This window comes from Falco biarmicus, chromosome 1, assembly GCF_023638135.1.
Source record: "Falco biarmicus isolate bFalBia1 chromosome 1, bFalBia1.pri, whole genome shotgun sequence".
In the NCBI taxonomy this organism is placed as follows: Eukaryota; Metazoa; Chordata; class Aves; order Falconiformes; family Falconidae; genus Falco; species Falco biarmicus.
The window spans coordinates 107,394,652-107,414,102 of NC_079288.1; the positions used below are offsets into that span (position 1 = coordinate 107,394,652).

General features: G+C 41.4%; 1 protein-coding gene across 4 annotated transcripts in view; it reads right to left on the minus strand.

Moving 5' to 3' along the window:
- Window positions 1-3,084: 3,084 nt before the first annotated feature.
- TNIP3 (TNFAIP3 interacting protein 3) overlaps window positions 3,085-19,451 on the minus strand; it is a 74,428-nt gene continuing 58,061 nt past the window's right edge. For 3 of the 4 annotated variants that reach the window (XM_056358262.1, XM_056358273.1, XM_056358242.1), the window contains 5 exons: window positions 16,010-18,339; window positions 9,649-9,775; window positions 3,724-8,981; window positions 3,489-3,644; window positions 3,085-3,359 (listed from right to left, as the gene is read on the minus strand). In XM_056358262.1, the coding sequence (XP_056214237.1) occupies window positions 18,308-18,339 (32 nt within the window). In that variant the 3' untranslated portion in view covers window positions 3,085-3,359; window positions 3,489-3,644; window positions 3,724-8,981; window positions 9,649-9,775; window positions 16,010-18,307. Of the gene's footprint in view, window positions 3,360-3,488; window positions 3,645-3,723; window positions 8,982-9,648; window positions 9,776-15,000; window positions 18,340-19,451 lie in introns of those variants that run through there. The other variant, XM_056358251.1, reaches the window with a different exon arrangement.

Here is a 19,451-nt window from a genome sequence, read left to right on the forward strand (position 1 = left end):
AACTGTAAATCTCTATCGTGATTTAAAGCGTAGCACAGATTGACTCCCAGCCAGAGGAACAGTTAAAAACACTTTCAGAACAAGATTCACTGTTCTCAAAATTTATAAGGTACAAAAATATTAAACACAGGTATGGAAGGTGGATTTCAAGTGCTGAAAATTACGTGAATGCCTGGAAGGTACTAGGGCAGCCAGTTAAATGGAAACCAAAAAACGAAAGCCCAAAATACAGAAAATTCTTGTGGGTAGGTGATCCCTTTTAAATGCATTTAACTGTCCCAGGTACTACCCCAGCACCTAGGAAACTGGCATTGCAATGCTACCCCCTGCACCCAGAGATGACTTGTGTTCGTACAGTCTTTGCAGGAACAGGTCCCAGGCGTGGCAGCGTGCAACACCCAGGGCGACAAGTCTGACTCTAAAACACTGTTCCTTATGCCAATGTGGCAAAACTGAGAAACCGAAGGGGAGAAGACCAGCAAACCTCTAAATGACTTGGTTCTAGGCACTCATCTTCTCCTTCCACCCTCTCAAAGGCTTCCAGGGAATGGAGTTTTACCAGCAAAAATGGGTGCAATTTCAAAAGCTACACGCTAAATACTGGTGAGAACCAAACTATTCATTCCCATGCAGTCCCAATCTTTGTCTGTAGCTGTGGATGATTTTACTTGGGGGCTGAAACCCTTTCGACATAAGTGAGCAAATACATATCCAAAATTTGGAACATATGTAATTGATTCACAAATGTGAGTTTAAACTGTCTGGGTAACAATTGCACTGTTCACGGTTTCACCACACTGGCAGACCCTATTTAGAGCAGAGGAATAGGTGCTACCAGAAAACAAGATGCGTGTTATATATTATGGAGAAAAAGAGGAGGAAATGTTTAATAAGCTAAACAGTGAATAAATCTGAATAATAAATCCTTCTGAAACAAAAATGGAAATGGGCAATTGGATATTCTAGGAGGAGAGAAAGAGGGATAATTCATCATATAAATAATTCATTGCAAATTTGAGCACCCAATGCTGCTGTGCATTTGGTGCGGAGGACAGATGACACTCTGTGTGCTTGCATGTGTGTGTTTAATTGCATGTATATATAATTTTTTTCACCCAATTATCTGGTTCTTGTATGTGATGCAGATCTGAGGATTTGTTATCAGTAAACCATCAATTAATATTTGCTGCTAGGTAAATGGTATCGTTATTTATTAATCTCAGAAACAGAGATGCTAAACTGGACTTAACAATCAATTATGCCTTGTAGACCATGATAGGTTTTAGTTATGCAGCACCACACAGTGCTCACTCTCTCAGAAGAGGAACTGGCTGGGCAGCAGGGGCCTCGAGAGGCATCCAGGAAGCATCTGGCTCAGTAGCTGCTGCTGAGGAACACATGCATGCCCAGGTGGAGTCCAAGCAGCGACAGCATGCAGGTAAGCGATAAACCCAAAATTATTTCCTGCAAGCACAGAGATGATGCTCCTGCTTTCAGTAGAAACGCTGATGTTGCTTATTGGGTCTTGCTTGCCTGAGGCTGAGCCACAGGTTTCATCTGAGTACGTTTTTCTTCTGCCTGTTAGGCTGCAAGCGGGTGCTGCTTGAAGCAGTGACCTGCATGAGAGGTGACAGCCTTTCAGGGCTAGGCAAAGCACAAGCCTACAAGAACATCTTCCCCGCGCGCACTGCAGCTTCACCAAGCATAGCCCAGGCAGGCAGGCAAGGGGCACTGCGCCCAACGCACTTCCACTGAAAACCCGGAGCTACTGCAACCCGCAGCGGGATGGTTTGAGCATCCTGCAAGCATTCTGCTGGCTCCCTTCTAGCCTCAGTTACAGCTTCTTGTTCCAATAAGGGACATTTTCTTTACCCTATCTTGAGAAAAATCAAAAGCAGGTGCCGCAGTTGGTGTGCAGCTTGTGATTTAACCCAATATTCCTCCTGCATTACTTAAAAGTGCTGGTGGGAGAAGGATAAAACAAGACACCACAACAGCAGGGAGTGGTTAATACCATTTCACTACGCCCTGTTACGTGCCCTCTAGGCCTTACCCAGCTGTGGTGTAAACTGAGGCATTGCCACTGACCCCAAGAAATTACACATTTGGGTTGCCTTTAACTCATTACTTGCCTATTTTATCCAATTACGTTTTATTTATTAAGCTAATCTTTAAACTCTCTTGGTGTTGACTGTTTTACACCTCCAGTGTATTCTTTTTAATCCTACTGTTTTATGAACTAATTAACAAGACTTTTTGCTCCAACAGCCCAAAAATAAAAACACAAATCTAAAATATATACACTACTGTAGCACTTGTTTTATTTCGCCAAATTTGATATAATATTATAAAACCAGATTAGAGATGAACAAATTCACTGTAAAATCTCAAATCTGGGTGTGAAAAATAATGACAAGCAAAGCTCTCATGCTCCAAGCGTTATTTCTTAATCATAACTTTATTCTACTGAGAAATGAAAAAGGATACTACTTTGCATAATTTAAATAATCTAATCTACTTTCTAGATAAAACTGTTAACAAACCATTGATTGAATCTCAAGTGTGCCATAGACCCCTTAAACTCTGATGCAAAATATCTGTTCCTCTAATTAAAGCAAATGAACTTAATAAAGGAGAATGGTATGATAATTAGACGTATTATGAAGTTCGATCTAGAACACACCCCCTTTCATTCTTATGTGACTAGGTGTTCCTATAGACACAGCCCAGATCTAGGTTCTCATTATATTGCTGTCTTCAAAGAAGAATTTTTTGACATGTCGCCGCAAAGTATTTATTCAAGTCACTATTTTTGACCACAGTATTACATGCTCAGACAACGGAGCGACAAATTCTTCCCTTGGCAATAAGAATCAGCCGTTCAAAAACGGTACCTAAAACTAAACAATAACTTTTTTTTTTTTTTTTGGCATTTAATGCTTCACGTGCCCTGAAGTTCAGCTATACATACAGCTTCTGCACACGTCTGGACAAAGAGGACATTCTGCTCCTCGTAAAACCTCAGTGCCAAAGTACTAATTGCAATGTTTAGGGCCAATTTGAGAACTCTAAGTGCTTACCTGTGGAATACAAAAGATTGTAATGTCCGTGGCAGAGAACTAGAACCAATTTGAAGAGCTGATTTTGGGTTTATCTGATGGCAACTGACTGAGAAGGATTTGCTTGCACCCAGGACAGACCAGGGGAGCTTGCAGTGTCCTAATTCCCTCCAAGCCACTGAAAAATCCATGGCATCAACCTCCTTTTCCTCTTCTTCTCCTTTCTCCCTCAAGGTGATGACCAGCCTTCAATATCCTCAGCTCCCACTTCAAGATTGAGACTTCTTCCCTTCTGGTTAACTAATTACAAGAAGAAAAGAAGATATTACAAACTCTGCTCAGCAGAAACACCCAAATCACCCTCATGACATTTTTCCCTTTGGACTTTCCCAGATGATGCCAAGCTGAGTGTAACAGGAAGATGCTCACAATTCTTAGTATTCTTGTACATCTACATTGTTTATGCACATATTTGCCCATAACGTTGCTGTCTGCAGTAAGCATCACGCTCTCTTGACAGAATAGCCGTGAGTAAGCGCTGACCCATGCCACTGAGTGTATTTAATCAGCAGATACCCGTGATCCCTAGGAAATCAGAGTACGCGATTTATTTAATAGAAACCACTGAGAAAGAATGAGGAAAAGGGAATTGTCAGTCACTCACCAGATGACACCATTGCTGAGAGAATCTGAAATGTTTCAGAACTAAGATTTGATTCTCTGTAATTACTGAGAAGGACCAACAAGAAAACGAACTCTTAACCTCTCTCCTCCGGGGAGCCCCAGGTTTCAAGTTCATCTATTTTCAAACCCTGCACTATGGGCTGTAACAATACAAAAAGAGGTTAAATCGAGCATGGCGCAACATCTGGCTACTGTAAAACTACAACTAGCCACCACACCGCACTTAAAAGTACACATCCAGCTACATTAACTCACATATGCTGCTTTTTTCGTATCCACGTATATCCAGTAGCACGCAGCGATTCCCTGTGATGTTTTGTGTGCTGGCATTCAATTACAGAGCGGAGGAGAGCTCCAGGCAACAAGAGTGGGGAGGCAACCTATAAAATGGTTCTTCTAAAGGCATTATTGAAGGGAAGCTCATCCTACATGATTTAGAATGAAAGATCATCTGACTGTTTTTCATCTCACAAACCAAGAAATCCTGTGGCATGAGGCAGTAGGCCTGCTTTGCGTTGTCTGAAGCTCAAGGCCGATCGGTATAAACATGTTTTTTGGTGGAGCTTAAAATAAATCCGATAGCAAGTGAGTCAAATTCAGCTTTATGTTACCCCCAGGACATCCCTGATGCTGTGTCAAGATGGCTACGTTGTGTTACAAAGAACAGAGGTGGGCTGCAATGACTTGTCTGCCTCATTAGGAGGTGAAATTAGTGCTATCCATTCATTTTGCTTTCCACGAAGAACGTGGCTTATTACTACCTCACGTTGTGTGGAGCAGGGGCCAAATCTCATCGGTGCTCGTACTACTCATGTTGAAGACAAGCAGAATGTCCTTAGAGCTGGGGTGTTTACACTGCTTCTAAAAATGTGTTTTTCAAAGCTTTTGAGGCACAAATCTGAGAGGTGACATGCATACCAAATGAGTACGGTCCTGGTGGCAATGGCATGTAGCTGGACTTCTGAACTCACAGATTACATCTTTCAGAAAACAGACTAAGGCACGCTTAATTCTGCTTTCTTGGTCACGCTCCGAAGTTTTATTAGCTGTCTTTTAGATAACTAAGTTTAAGGTTGGATACTTTTCCTTCTCACGCTGCAATTGTATGTGGTTTTTCTCCTCTAAACCATTAAGCAAGTTTTCTGGTGCTTTGATTTTATATGGGTTTAATAGCTAAGGGGTGCAATTATCCTAATTAAATATGGGAAGCATACTAAGGGACAGAAATGTTTGAGGGAGCGAATGCTAAAACATTTCTGCAAAAGAAGAAAATGAAAACATCAGTGAAAGCTTCAAGCGCTTCTAGCTGCAAATGTACATTTCCTTTTTCCGCATCTTTAGCATCAATCGTTTCCTGTTAAAAGCAAGCGCTTGGGAAGTCAGGCTTGCTCAATTCAACCCCGTTACGTGAAACAATGCAAGAAAAACGAAGTCTATCTCCTCTTTTCTCAGCTTTTGCAGAGCCTGCCAGAGCTTTATCCCTCAAACAAGAGCTCCATCTGGTGGACTTTCCCAAAACGTCGAAGCATGCATCCAGCCCCCCCAGGGCCACAAATTCAGGTGCCCCAACGACGCGTGGGGATTTCAGCCATAACTTACTGCGGGGGACCGATTTTGGTCCTCAGGGTCAAACCCAGAGTTACAAACCCCTCCAACGAGAGCTGACAGGACCAGCCGACCAGCGTCAGCACTCTGCCGCAGAGCTGGTCTTGATTTGGTCCACCTTGGCCGTGTGTTCAGACAGCACAACTAACCGAAAGCTCACCCTGCCGGCCATTCAGCTCTTGCAGAGGAAAGTCTCTGACTTTCTGTATTCTGAAAATAACCTACGAAGTTGTCTTAAATGCATTTTTCGATGTCAAGCCTTACAACATCCCTGCGCAACCAGCATCACAGTCTTTACTGACGGAGAAAACAAGACACAGGGAGACCAAAAGCTACTTCAGTTTCCTGAAGAGAGGCACCTAACACCCTTTGAGATATCTCTGGGGCTCCTGTTTGGCCATAGCTTTTGGTACGGAAGGGTATGAGCCTCCCAGTTGCCCTGTACCATATCTGCCAATGTATTGGATACCCAGTGGCATCTCAGACGGTACTAGGTGACTGTCTTTACACAACAAACTGAGCCAGGTGTGTCTGGTTTCTGGTCACACAGCAAACCAGCAACAGGAACCCTGATTCCTCAGTACCTTTTCCAGTTATTGCACCCAGCTGTATCAATGGCAGACAGCACAGCTCAGGAACAGAGTTCCCAAGTTTGCACATTAGGTTGTTACTATAATTTTCAAACCTCTCTTATTATGCTGTTAAAGATATTTTGCTGAGTCTAAGTAGGACATCTATTTCAAAGATCTATAATTGTTTCCCATCTCAAGTGAATAGACGATCAAGACCAATACAGAAGATTAAAAGTTAATTGTAATAAATTGCATTGGCCAGGAAAGCAAAATTTTAAAACACACAAGATCAAAATGATGCAGAACACAATTATGCAAAGCTTAAAAACCAACATCTTATATAAAAGCAGGAATTTGTCTCTGACTAAAGAATACAGCATGTGGGAATGCACGTAACTTGCCTTCAGAAGCACTCACTGTGTTGTCTCTGGTAGGAGCCTCCACAAATTGGGCAGGGTTGCAGGACTCATATGGCTCTGTGAAGGGCTCACACATAGCCTCAGATGTGCGTGTGCAGTCAACACGCCCGACCAGTTTGTCTGTTTTTTCATAGTATTCATATGTTGTGAGGAGCAAAAGGCACAACAGAGAGCTTTCTATTTACAATTTCCTTGTAGCTAAGCACATCAGAGCTATTCAAAAGAAGTTATTTGTGACCCTTGATAAGCACAAGGACTGCTTGTTAGAAGATGGGCAATTAACAGAAAAAACGCAAGAGAATTGAAAGTCTGTGTGTGGTCTTCAGGAAAGCCCATGGGAGAGCTTGCCTCAAGACATTAAGAAATCTGTGCAGATGAGCTTACTACCGTAAGGACCACGGAGGAATTGGCAGGATAAATTTCTTTCATCTTTCCTCTCATTTTCAAAACGCCAGCTGGAGGAACACAGAGTCTCAACTAAGTCAGAGTCCGAGTGGAAAGAGCACCCCTGAACTAACTGGTTGGAAATACTTTTGGGGTGTTAGTACTCCAAATCTAATTGTTTACTTAAAGATAATTATTTTTTTCTCAGCACCAGCTTTAAGGTTTTTCATACAAGCCAATGAAATATTTTCCAACCCCAATTTCTTCTCCCACCCCTCTACACAGAACAGGCATTTATTGTCTGTAAACACCAGAGCTTGCTGTGCCGGAAGGCTCTAAGGAATGTTACTGAGAGCACTGCTTAAAAAACTCTTAAACTGAATACAAGAAACACATAGGTAAAAATTACACAATCCCCAAGTTTCTCACTGGAATCTACTTTATCCTGGGGTCCACGCGTAGCTCTTCTGTTTTTTCTTATGTTTCTGGGGACGGAATCCAAACTTGGAAAAGGAGGTCCCTGTGGCAAACATACCCCCTGGGAAAGCACTCCACACTGTACACAGAGGATCTGCACAGTGCTAACCAGCTAACACGGTCAGAGAGGGCAAAGACATGCAACACCTTCACGTGCAACCAACAGTTGATGACAAGTCCCCAAAAGAATAAGGACATCTCCTACCTGGCAATATCCTCAGTGTTGCTGAGAGAACGGGTCTTTCAAGGGGGCAGGGTTTCTTTCTAAGATTTGTGAATGCTGGCTCAGCAAAGAGGAAGGGAAAGGAAACAGCATTTTAAAACCAAAGCATTTTAAAACCAAGCAAAAGCCAAATAGGAAACGTACAGCTTAGAAGCCACTTATTTTCCCCATCACCACAATAATCTTTGAAAGCAGGAAAAGATGCAGCACATTCGTTTTCAAATGATATTTTACTCCTGCTAAGAAAGAAATGGGATGTTGGTGAACTGAAGAGGGAGTCAACATTAACACCAGCTACAGCTTAGCCACAGTAATGCAATGCCACTTCAGTAAAGGTCTGGCACAATGCAGACAAGGCAGCATCCTCAAGTGCTGATTATTATGCCCCACTTTTCCAAAGAAGATAGCGTGGCTTCTCTGTGAAACCATCAGGATGGTGGTGACCATGTCCGCAAAAATCCCACTGCCAAATCAAGGGAAGACCAGTGTCAAAGCACTCAGCTGTGCCAACTTCAGCCTGGCATCAATAACACCATTTCAATGCATTGTCTAGATTAGTTGCCAGCCCATCAATGCGTTTATCATGCGCTAATTTATAGCCTTCTCCTGCTTTATTGATAACATTACAGATCTCCTCTAAATTGGCCTGGATCTGGATTACAAATGCTCTGCATTTTACGTGCTTGCTCTCTCTAGAGTCAGTAAAGCTCCTTCCCAGCATAAAGTCACATATGCAGTTGTTTGAAGAAGTTTATGATCCCCAGAGCACAGACGAGTCTGTACAGCAATGACTTTATTTTGATACCTTTATTCCGACAAAGATCACACTGATGAAAATAGACAGGTTGGACTCCATCTTCTGAACATGTCCTGGTTTTTGTGTCTACCTATGTGAATATGCACACGTATTACTCACATTTTATATTCTTATTTTATTGTCCTGCTGACATGTAATTTCACCAGTGAACAACTACCAAAAACATAAAATATAAACCCTCAGTTCCCTAGAGGAATGCAACAGGCTTAAATTTATATGTGAGGTTACACTACTTTGGTGTGCACTCCCCTCGTGATACATCTTCAGAGCGCTGAATAAAGATAGAGCTTTCTTTCACTGCAGCACTAGTCAACCAGAAACACTGGAAAACCAACCGATCGTGTTACATGAGTGTAACCTTATGTAACCCTGCCTTGTGTTATATGACCATAATGGAAGGAAAGATGGATCACTGACCCACCTATCTGCCTTTTATGGCTTTATCAGACAGCCTTCTGAAAGACAGCTGTTCCTATACAAATTGAAGAGTATGAAACAGAATACTCTTACGGAAACAATACATACATCAGGAAAATGTCTGATGGTCCATAGTACAGCCACTCAGGCAGAAGTTGATTGCATGCCAAACTCTACAAGATTCAGATCGTGCAGACCGTAATAACAAGAAAAACATCACCCTAATGTCATACCATTCCGTGTGTCCACAGTCCATAATAGACACATCCTACGTTTATTTGTTATGGCCTGTCTTCCTCAGAAAAATCTCACCAGCCCTGCAACCTGCAGCACCAGGGATGGAAATCAAACAGACAGCATGAAACTGGGGTCCCCTAGGGGACAGGTCTCACTTGGCTAAGGTGTGGTGTGGATTCTCTGATGCCTAATAAGCCCAGAGTTTGCACTGAGATTACCTTGAGCTGAGAGGTTCCCCTATCTTCTACCTGCCCACCTCTAGGACACCAACACCCTCGAGACCTGCTGGCTTTCTATCAAATTTGACTGAAGATGGCAAATACGACATGTCATAGATGTTATAAAAGTCACTGGGAAGGCCTGGCAGAAGCACACCTGCACGCACGCAGCCAGCACAGCTTCATAAACACTGCTCCGTAGGAAACCAGGAGCATGGACCTGTTCTGCCTGGGTCACTTCCCCTCCATGCAAGAGTAAGGCAGGGTTGTACCTGCATTTGGAAACTCCCCAAAATAATCTACTCCCTGTAACAAAGAGCTTGTGCTTTGCACGAAGCAAACCAGCTCTACGAGGTGAGAGAACGGCCCAGGAAGCCTTTGAGGAAGCCAGATTTTATACTGTACTTTCTCACTACAAAGGAAAGGTGTTTAAATTGCCAGGAGTGGTTTTTCAGGCTTGTCTAAAATTATATTGTTTCAGAAAACTCCAGCCTTCCTCTCAGCTGCAAGTGCAGCTCTGCTCAAGAGGCACTGACCTGCTGCTCCCTCCTGCTGAAACCCCACATGCCGCTGGGTGAAGGAGGCTGAGGAGAAGGAAGGTGCCATCTGCCCATCACCACTCCAGCAACACGCACAGAGGTGCACCGTGAGCCTTTCCACAGCCTGTGGGCAGAGAGGAGACGGTGGTTTAGCTCTGGAGGCCCCTCATACCAAAAGGAAAAACAGAGGTGGAACAACAGTATGCTTTTGTGAGCGGGACAGACTGCTTTGGAGCCCAATTAAACTGTTATAGTAAACTAAAAAGTACTCTTATAAAAGAGTAAATAAAAATCAATGGAAATGCACTTTCCCCTCACCAGTGTATAATGAGAAAGCCGGCACTGAGAAAGCAAGCATGGTGGCAGGGAGTGGACTCTGCCAGCCTGGAACACAATGCATCATTAACAGAGGCAAAGCTTCCTAGCCTGGAAAGACTCACAAAATGAAAGCCTGGTGCAGCTTGAGCTCCAGGTTAAAAAGAAATCTCCATTTTCTCTTACTACAACACTCCTCCCTGGGGACGTGGCATACTGACTCTTGTTATGTGGCCAGGTTAAAAGTTTTAGCAATCCTGCTAGGTTTCTTTCCTAGAGGAAATAGCATGTATCTTTAACTCTTACACTCAAACCTTCATAACTGAACACTTATTTTCTATGTGTATAATATAAATATGCAAGTACATACATGAGCACAACCTGGGATGCGTTTGTGTGTGCATGAACATCCCCACCAGCATGTACAGTCCTTGAACTTGAGCTATCTGCACACATTTTTCCTATAGAGCAAGGAAAACCCATGCAGTTCGGCAAAGCCAGAGTCAGCCTGGCTCTGCAGAGCCCCGCGGGTCTGCTGGGGACTTCAGAGGCAGAAAGCCTGCAGAATTGCAGGGACTAATCTGCAGAAGTTTAAAGAAGCCTGAAGAATTTAATGGAGATTTAGATGCCTGCAACTGAAATGTAAAATTTTTGAGAACAATTGACCAAGATGAATGGTATCTGCTTAGTAGTCATGAAACATCGTGTCGGTGTTACACCCCAATAGCATACATAAATTGAGGTGCAATGTCTGTATCATTTTTTTCTTAGATGAAGAAAGGCTTACAGTCTTCATAAGATTGAGCTGTTCTAAAATTAAATACTGCTTGTCAACAGTACTGATGTTTACACACAGAAACTAAACAAAATGGGGTGGAATAGGCCAAATGAATCAGAACAAACAAGAAACTAGTGAGGGATGTTCCTTACTTATTAATATCCTCCCCCTCCCTGGTACTACTCAGAGGGTTTTTTGTTTGCCTTTCCCACATCTCTTATCTGTGTTTTCAGATACAGAGAACCTCACAACATGCTATAGCTTGAATGTTTGCATTCATCAAAGTGAAAACTTCTATTAATAAGAATTCAATTATTTGGAAAAGTTTCTTGGCAGTACAGCACCACCTTTTTAAGTTCTCTTCAATGGGAATTTAACTTCCCGCGAATCTCATTTGACTCAAAACCCACAAATGGATGGTTTGCTGTGACTCCAAAGTAAGGGACTCCAGAGGAACGAGCATGAAAAGTGGAGCCTGTCACAGGCATCTGTGGAACAGTAGGAAGTTATGGTAAGCTTGTGAATAGTAGTACTGTCTAAGGCTCCCCATGGGAATACTATTAAATTAACAGCACATTCAGATTAATTGCTTTTTTTTTTCCTTTTTTTTTTCCCAGTTGCCCAACAGGTATCTTGTAATGCAGAACTGTGGTTCATAGAGGTCACCCTGTAACACAGTGGGTTTGATTTGGCGGTGAGGTTTTCTGCTTTTGCAGCTTTGTCTTAGCTGCGTTTCAAAGTTGCAAGCTATTAATTTATCAGACAGAAATAGAAAAGCAGCTACAGCGCCCTGACCCAACCACACCCCAATCCTCAGGGAAGTCAGATGTCTCTTCAGAAGTCATGAACAGTGAGATAACAACATGAAACACATGCTTTGAATTTTAATTGTCACTGTTAAGGATTAGGAACAATCCCTGTGAGCAACTAATTTTGCTGGCATTACTGAGCCAGATTCAAGCCTGGTTTCAGCTAACTGTAACACAATATTCATCCCTCAAAACTGATTTTAGCAAGTTCCCTTCCTTTCTAGAGCAAGTACATCACTGGAGAATCCAAGTCCCTGTTTGGTATCCCCACCCTCACTAACTCTTGACCACAGGGGAATTATAACAGGGAATAAAGTAATCCCTCCCTTGCTACTGACAATGTAAGAGAACATGATTATTCCTGCTCATAAAGCGATCGGCTTTTCTCCTGTATGACCATAATGCTCCTTCCTAAAATAAAGCTAAAAATATGAAGAGGTTGACTGCCCTTCCAAAGTTGTTTCAGTGTCCAAACAGGTCATTTATGTAGAAAGAATTTTATTTGGAATACCCTGCTCTTTGGTGTTGATGACTGTGGTTTTCTAATACCATTGCTAGTCCTTCCATTTAGCACAACTAGGAATGTTTCTTCTGAGACACTATTTCTACAGATTTCATGCTGGGTCGTGACTACAAAGGACAGGCTGCAAATTTGACATTGCAGAGAAAAAGGGAAAAAGAACAGGAATTACAAAAATATCAGCTCTTAGTTCAATCCTCAGAAAAGCGCGGCTCTTTCCCCACTTTTAGCATAGGGAAATACTCTGGCTGGTGCTTTATGCCTAGCCTTAAGTAACAGTTTTAAGTGACTGCTGTATTTAGTCCAAGAGAGAGCTGGTTTTGTGACTAACTCGCAAAGGACCTATGTGTATGCCAGCTCTAGAAGGTAATGCCATTGCTTTAAATCGATTAACTTGGGACTTAACACAACTAAGAGCTGAAATACAGGATGCCTGAAAACAGAAAGGCACAAAGTGAAAACTTCCTCCAAGAAAATTAAAACATCTCCCTCTCTCTTCTCAACAAACCCGAACAATTTAATGAAAGAAACCAATCTGATGATGAAAACGCCAACAAAGAAGCTGCACCCTCCATGAAAGCCGTAACATCTCTCTTAATCAGGTCATGCGATATAAACTTTAGCAGCACATATCCTGCTTTCGCTCCATGAGATTTCCCTTTTCCAAGTCTTTTCCCTCAGCCATGCGAAGAGCCCCAGACCCCCCTTGGTCTGATACCTCCCATTAGACCAACAAAGTTGCAATCTACAGTCTCGGTCTTGCAAGATCTTAACTCTTACAGCGATCAGCAGCTTGTATCAGGAACCATGGCCTATCACACAGCCTACCTGCTTGCCTTCACTGCCCTCAGCCCTGCTCTCACCACCACCAGCCCGTTTCACGGTCAGCAGCCAGTGTGGACCCTTTGCTTTTGCATAAGCAGCCCTGGAAACAGGAAGCACCTGGGTGTTCCCCGTTTGCTGGGCAGGTGGAAGCGAGGCTGTTGCTGCCGTAAGTGAAAACACAGCATTAGCCAGCATCCTGGCTCCTGGTGGGAAAGTGTTTTATTAATCAAAAAAATACTTTCCACCCTGTGGTGTCTTGCAGACCTTTAAACTTGCATCTGCAAAAATCAGAGAAATCCTTCTGTCATTCTCACAACAAAGTAAAAATACAGAAAACATTTTTAAAACTTGAGGATTTTTTAATTTTTTTTTTTAAACAAGAGAGACAACTTCAACCTGATTGGAAATACTCTCTAAGCTCAGCACAGGGTGGTATGGGCAAGGCAGAGTTTCCAGCTCATTATGGTAAGGTTGTGTTCTCAGTCTGTTATAGGGGGATGAATAGGGGAAGCTGGAGCAGCTGAGCTTGCTTGACCAAAAGGTATCATCGTACAACACTAGGTTTTTCTCATTCTGTTCTCAACTACAGGAAAGGAGAGGGGGATGAAGATCAGAAATCTGGGGCATCTCATAAACCCAATTCTTCCAAAACGTGTTGTCATGGAAAGTGAAATGCTGACAGACTGGTAGGAGGTTGGGAGTATGACATGCAAGTCTTTGGGTGTGGGGAGCCGGAGCCAAAGGATACAGTGCAGTCTTTCATTTGAAGCATTCACCTCACATTTCTAGTTCTATTATTTGTATAATTTATTTCATCTCAGAAGAAGATATTTCCATTGATGACGTGCTCTTACTGTAATTCATGAGACTATATATAAACAACGTAACTCTTTGGATTGCAGTGGGTAACACATTAATCCCTCTTATGGGATTGTAGAATGGCATTCCTTGCCCGTAGATCTAGGAAACAAAGCCCTGACCTTCCCCTAGATACTATTATAAGAAAAGATATTACAAAAAGCCTAGATATTCTATGTAATATGCTATGCCAGAATTTGAAAGGCCACTGCAAGTAAAGAAGGTTTAGAAACTAATCACAGGGAGAAGCTGGGAACTGGGGTTACAGGAGAGTTCTGAAGGAAGACTGAAGTGTTTCTGACAGGCAGAAGCTGAAAACTTTGCAATAGCAACATCATTTTATATCGGACACAAAAGTTGTGCAAGAGAAAAGATAAGCAACTGGGAGAGCCTGAGAGTGAAATGTTATGTGGGACATAAATGAGTGATGAAAGTTTATTATTTGGACATGAAATCTAATATTTATGCAGTAAAAGATAAAAAACAGTAGTGAATGTATTAAAGGAGGAAAGTAATGCGATCCAGGATTTTGCTTGTAATCTACCAAATCATCCTCAGCTGTGGTACCTAACCTTCCCATCATATGATAGCATAGGTGTGTATTTGGGTATCTCGTGTGCTTGGCCCACAGAATTATCATGGATCCACTTTCTCTTGTATCCAGCAATTCAAACAGCTCCCACCTTTTACCAGCAATTTCAAAATAACAATTTTTTCTCCCTAAAACAAATGACAGCCTGAGACTAAGAAGGGGTGCTGTTTAGTGATTTATAAAGACAGACAACTTATCACCAACAAAACCTTTATATCATGCCACACAGTATGTATAAGAGTAAAAATAAGTACCTATCGAAATACAATGGAATAAGCATTGATATGACTGTCACCAATAGCACTTCAGGCCTTCAGAAGAAAAATATAATTTTAAAACAACACACATTTTTGACAAGGCACAGAGCTTAAAATATATGGGAGGTAAAATAGTGGTGAATCAAAACAAAAAACTTCAATCCCATCTGTTAGCTCCACCAAAAAAAAAAAAAAAAAAAAAAAAAAGGAAAGAAAAAAGGATGGGACAAAAATTTCCCAAAGACCCCAAGCTTTTAAGTACCTCATTTGTGTTTATGACTCCATGAGTTCAAACGTGCTCTTATTTTATTTTATTATTGGGTAATTACTGTTATGGTAATGAAGACATTTAGTGAATCCAGCATGTATGTTTCATATGTAAGCAGACATATGAAACAAATATTTCTCTATGCCATTTAGTATATGACACTGCAACCAAATGGAAAAGGTTCATTTTAGAAGAAAAGTCTACAGAAAACCATGCCAGAAGTTACATAGAATGTTCTCTAGAATCTGTTATTTAATAACATTTTAAGTGTCTCTTAGATGTCATAACTCGCCATTTAGTCTGTACAAACTTGTGTCAACATGCACACTCCCACCTGAGCTAACAAGGCTTTCCAAGGACCGATTGCAACCCACATCTGGACCCCCCTCCATCATTTAACATACTGAGCAATCGGCTTCATTATGGTCAGTTCCTTATCACATACCTACAAGTTCATCACCTTGTAAGCATTTTTCATATGGCAGTCTGAGTCCTTGTAACACAGTCACACAGGGATTCAAGTCAAGCATCCTAACACATCTTGCCTGGTAGGCAGAATGGCCAGCATTGATGCAGGACACAACAGTCTTTCTGCTAGACTAGTGAAAACATCACCTTAAACTGCTGAGAAGTTTTGACAGAAAATCACTTTATGCTTGTCTTGTTTCCCCAAGCCACTGTGAGAGATAAACTGGGGGGCACAAACTGCAGGTGTAGCTCATTTCTGCTGTTACAGGTTCAGGTATTTGTCCAGAAAAGAAAATTACTCTTTGTATATGAATTACTCCTCTTGCAGCGTGCACAGTAATTCAAATATCCCCAAACCCTGAGTAGCTCCTACAAGAAAAGGAAGGAAAAAAGAAAAGACCTTTCACAAACATATTAGCCCTTACTGTGAAATTGGTCGACTCATCAATACACAAAACTATTGGAGAAAGCAAACCAGAAAGAATCAGATGGAAAAGCTGGCAGGTGTTTGGAAAATAAAATATGTAACGAAGACTAGGAAATGCCAGAAGGTTCTTTAAGAGGCCAGAGGAAGAACTGGGAGTGCTGATACCCAGTTTTGGCAAAGCTCAAGGAAGGAAAAATGCCTGTTATGAGTACTATGGTTGATTTTAACTAAAATAACTCACCCCCTCAAACTTGTCTGGGTCACTGCAGAAAGCAGATCCTTTGGGGTTGTTTGAGCTGACAGTGCTAATTCAAATAGATTACAGCACCTGCATTTGGGAAACATACATCATTACAAGAAAATAAAGAGGAAAATCAACTGTATGGGCATTTTATATGCATTTTAAAAGATACAAATTCTCTATTGTGTAATACAAGGAATACCCCACACTTAGCATGATTAGGATTTGTGAGAGTCAGAGTTTACAGTCTTGTGCCCAAGCCAGCCAAACATTAAAAGCCTGTGACTAAACAGAGCAAAGAAAAAAAAAAAAAAAAAAAGAAAAGAAAAGAAAAAAAGAAGACAGCCCTGCCATTGCTATTTTCTTACTGTGAATGGCTCATGTTGAATCATCCGGCTGGGCCAGATAATGCTTGCGCAAGTTGTCAGATAATGAGTTAAGCACCACAAATGGAAGGCACAAACCTTCGCGTTTAGTTGAGAAAAACAGTGGAAATTAATGAAACGGAGGTTTGTTGCCTCCCACATCAACCACACAGAAGCTCGTCTGTTTTGAGGATTCACGACATTTTGAGCGCGGGATGCTCTGCCCACAGCACTGGTCACCTGCTGAGAGCTTGCATTGAATTAGGTTACATTATAATTGGATTTTCCGAAGGCACCACATTAGCATTTTCCATGATCTCACCCTTATTAGCCAAATCACTAATCGGGAGTAGTGCAGTTACATTGTTTGCTGGTTAAACTATCTGGCGCTATAGCGTCTGTAAGTCAGCTCCAAATTCATGCAGAGAGAAAAAGTCCCGTCTCTCTAATAGACACTCAGGAGTTTATTCTGTAGCTAATGTTGCAGTCAAACTCTAATTTTCAATAGTTCGTGAAAAGGCAATTTCTCTCCAGAGGCTGGTTCACTCGGTGCTTTGCTTGCGTTCTTCCAGAGTCTGTATTTTAAGTCAGGAGTGTTGTTTCTTTGATCAGTGGAGGCAAAAGCAGCATCGCTGTAAAATGTAACAGCAGAAAAATCCTTTCCCATGGACTGTTCCCTATTGTGTCCAAAATCAAATGCTGAACATGTTTAATCCTGTAAGGTTATTATTTTAATGCACAGGCCTTTGTATATTGATGGAAATGGAAATACCTGTTCTAAAAGCCAGAACAACACACGCAGACAATCTTGTAACTGATGATTGTCTTTTCACAGCTCAAAAAGCTGTTAGTGTGGGAACTTAAACTCATATTAATGACTTCTGAGCTATAATGAACGCACACAGGACATCTCATGCAGCCTCACAGTGCGAAAATCTCTGCTCCCTCTTTCAGGTGGGATCCCAGCAGTTTTGGGTACCTGTCTCCCAGCAACTGGTCTCTTAAAAGCCTGAAGGGAAGAGACAATCTTGCAAGGAGATTATCAAGTAATATTTTCTGAACACCCATTCACTGCAATTTTCTAAAAAACTTTCACGTTATAAATATAATTTCATTTTAAAAGCCAGGTTTTATTCTCAGGTTAGAGATTACACAATGATGTTCAGATTCATTACAACAATTTCATTTGGAAATATAAAGCCATTTGCACTGAGAAGTTAACCCCCTTAAATATTTCTACTAAAATTCTTCTGATACAAATAACTACACACAGAAAAACTGTGATTACATTTTCCATATAATTCTGAAGCCAGAAGAAAAGGAGAACTGGCCTCGACTCAAAAAGCGGGGTGTAAGCACCTTCTACCTGGCCTGGCATTGACGGTACCTTGTTTGCAATTACACAAATGTGTCAAAAAAGTTAAGCAGATCTCCTTTTTATCAAAAAAAACCAAGAAAAAAAGAGTACAGAATTCTAGATGGCATATCAACAAATTGTTCCCTGGAATAAAATAAAGATGACAATAATTCTCAATGAAAAAAAATAATCACAACACTACTGGTCTTATAAGCTCTTGAATTCAAACCAGATGTGACAGTCTCCAAATCCCCAGCAATAGCTGCATCGTTTCTCATAAGGCTTTTTAACAGATTCTCATAGGCAGCACAAACAGCATCTTCAGAACAAAGGGCAATAATGCTTCCCAAAAGATTTTTACTGGATCCTGAGGATCGCTAGCCTGTATGATCTGCTCTTCTATTGTCCTCACAGGGATTTCACCAGGCATAAATAACATGCACTGAAGAGATAAGGCGCTAGGGGCAAAAACACAAAAAAAAAACCCCAAACAAACCAAACCAGAACAAAACAGAACAATGCAGTTGCAAGACTAGCTTGCAGCCTTTGGTCTACACTTCTCCAGGTCATAGGTCGTCAGTGATGGGCTCCCTTCTCCGAAGAAGCATCTGCAAAAGTAAATCAATATAAATTATTTTGACGCTGAGAAATGCAACTCGCTTATGATTAATTTCCCTTTATTTTGTAACGTATATGAACCCCCCCACCCACAGAGCAAACACTGTACAGCATTATAAGCCTGTAATCAATCCAGTGCAAATGGCAGTAAGTGTGAAGAAGCGAAAGAGGGTAGGGATATCATACAGTGCACTAGCAGCCTCTCTCCCAACTTTATCTAGTCCTGATTGTTGATACAGAGCAAACAGTAGGGTCTAATAACCTAAACCCCCCATGTAAAATCTTTCTAGACCTCTAAAAAGAACAGCTGACATGCAGCAGCGCTCATAGGTACACATTAGCATTAGGTGCACACAAGAGACATACGTGTGACAGAGGGAAGAATTAGGTAGTAGTACCTATGGCTAAGTAGGTGTCTGTGGTTCAAAGATGTGTTTGAGAGTAACTCGCTTGAACTAGGAAAACAAAATAAAACTGAAGAAAGGAAATATACTATTGCCAGTGTAACACATACTTCCTTCCTGAAGTTTCAAGAGATTCTGAAAATGTTGTAACACATCTCTAGTAGCACATGCACAAGTGCACACAGTATTTTGCTTACAAGAGAACATTAAGAGTGAAATATTTCCAGCAGGGTTTTTAACTCGCCTAGGAGAGTTGCTCTGCAGCTGCTACACAGTAACCCCATCATTCACTTCCAAACCCACAGTGCTGATGATATCCAAATGTGTATGAAAGAAAACTTGATTCAAAAGGTCCACATCTGTAGCAAGCAGCAGTACCATGAATCACTGATTTGACATGTTTTCCTTGCAGGTAGTGTCAGAGCTAAAATGCATGTTATTTGTTCACAAAAAGGAAAAGCAACAATTACCAGACTGCTTCTTTGTGCAAGGTAGATAAATATAGGTATTTGTGTGTTCACTTCATTTTGTGCAAATAGCCCCCTATAACAAAAAGATGGTAGAACAAAACTTTTCTAACAAGAAATATGCTTCCAAGCTTCACATCTAATGTTGGCATTCATATAACAATATAATTTGGAAGGGAAAAAAAAAAAAAGAGGTGGGACCTGTTGGCTATTCAAACATCTCAGGCAGCT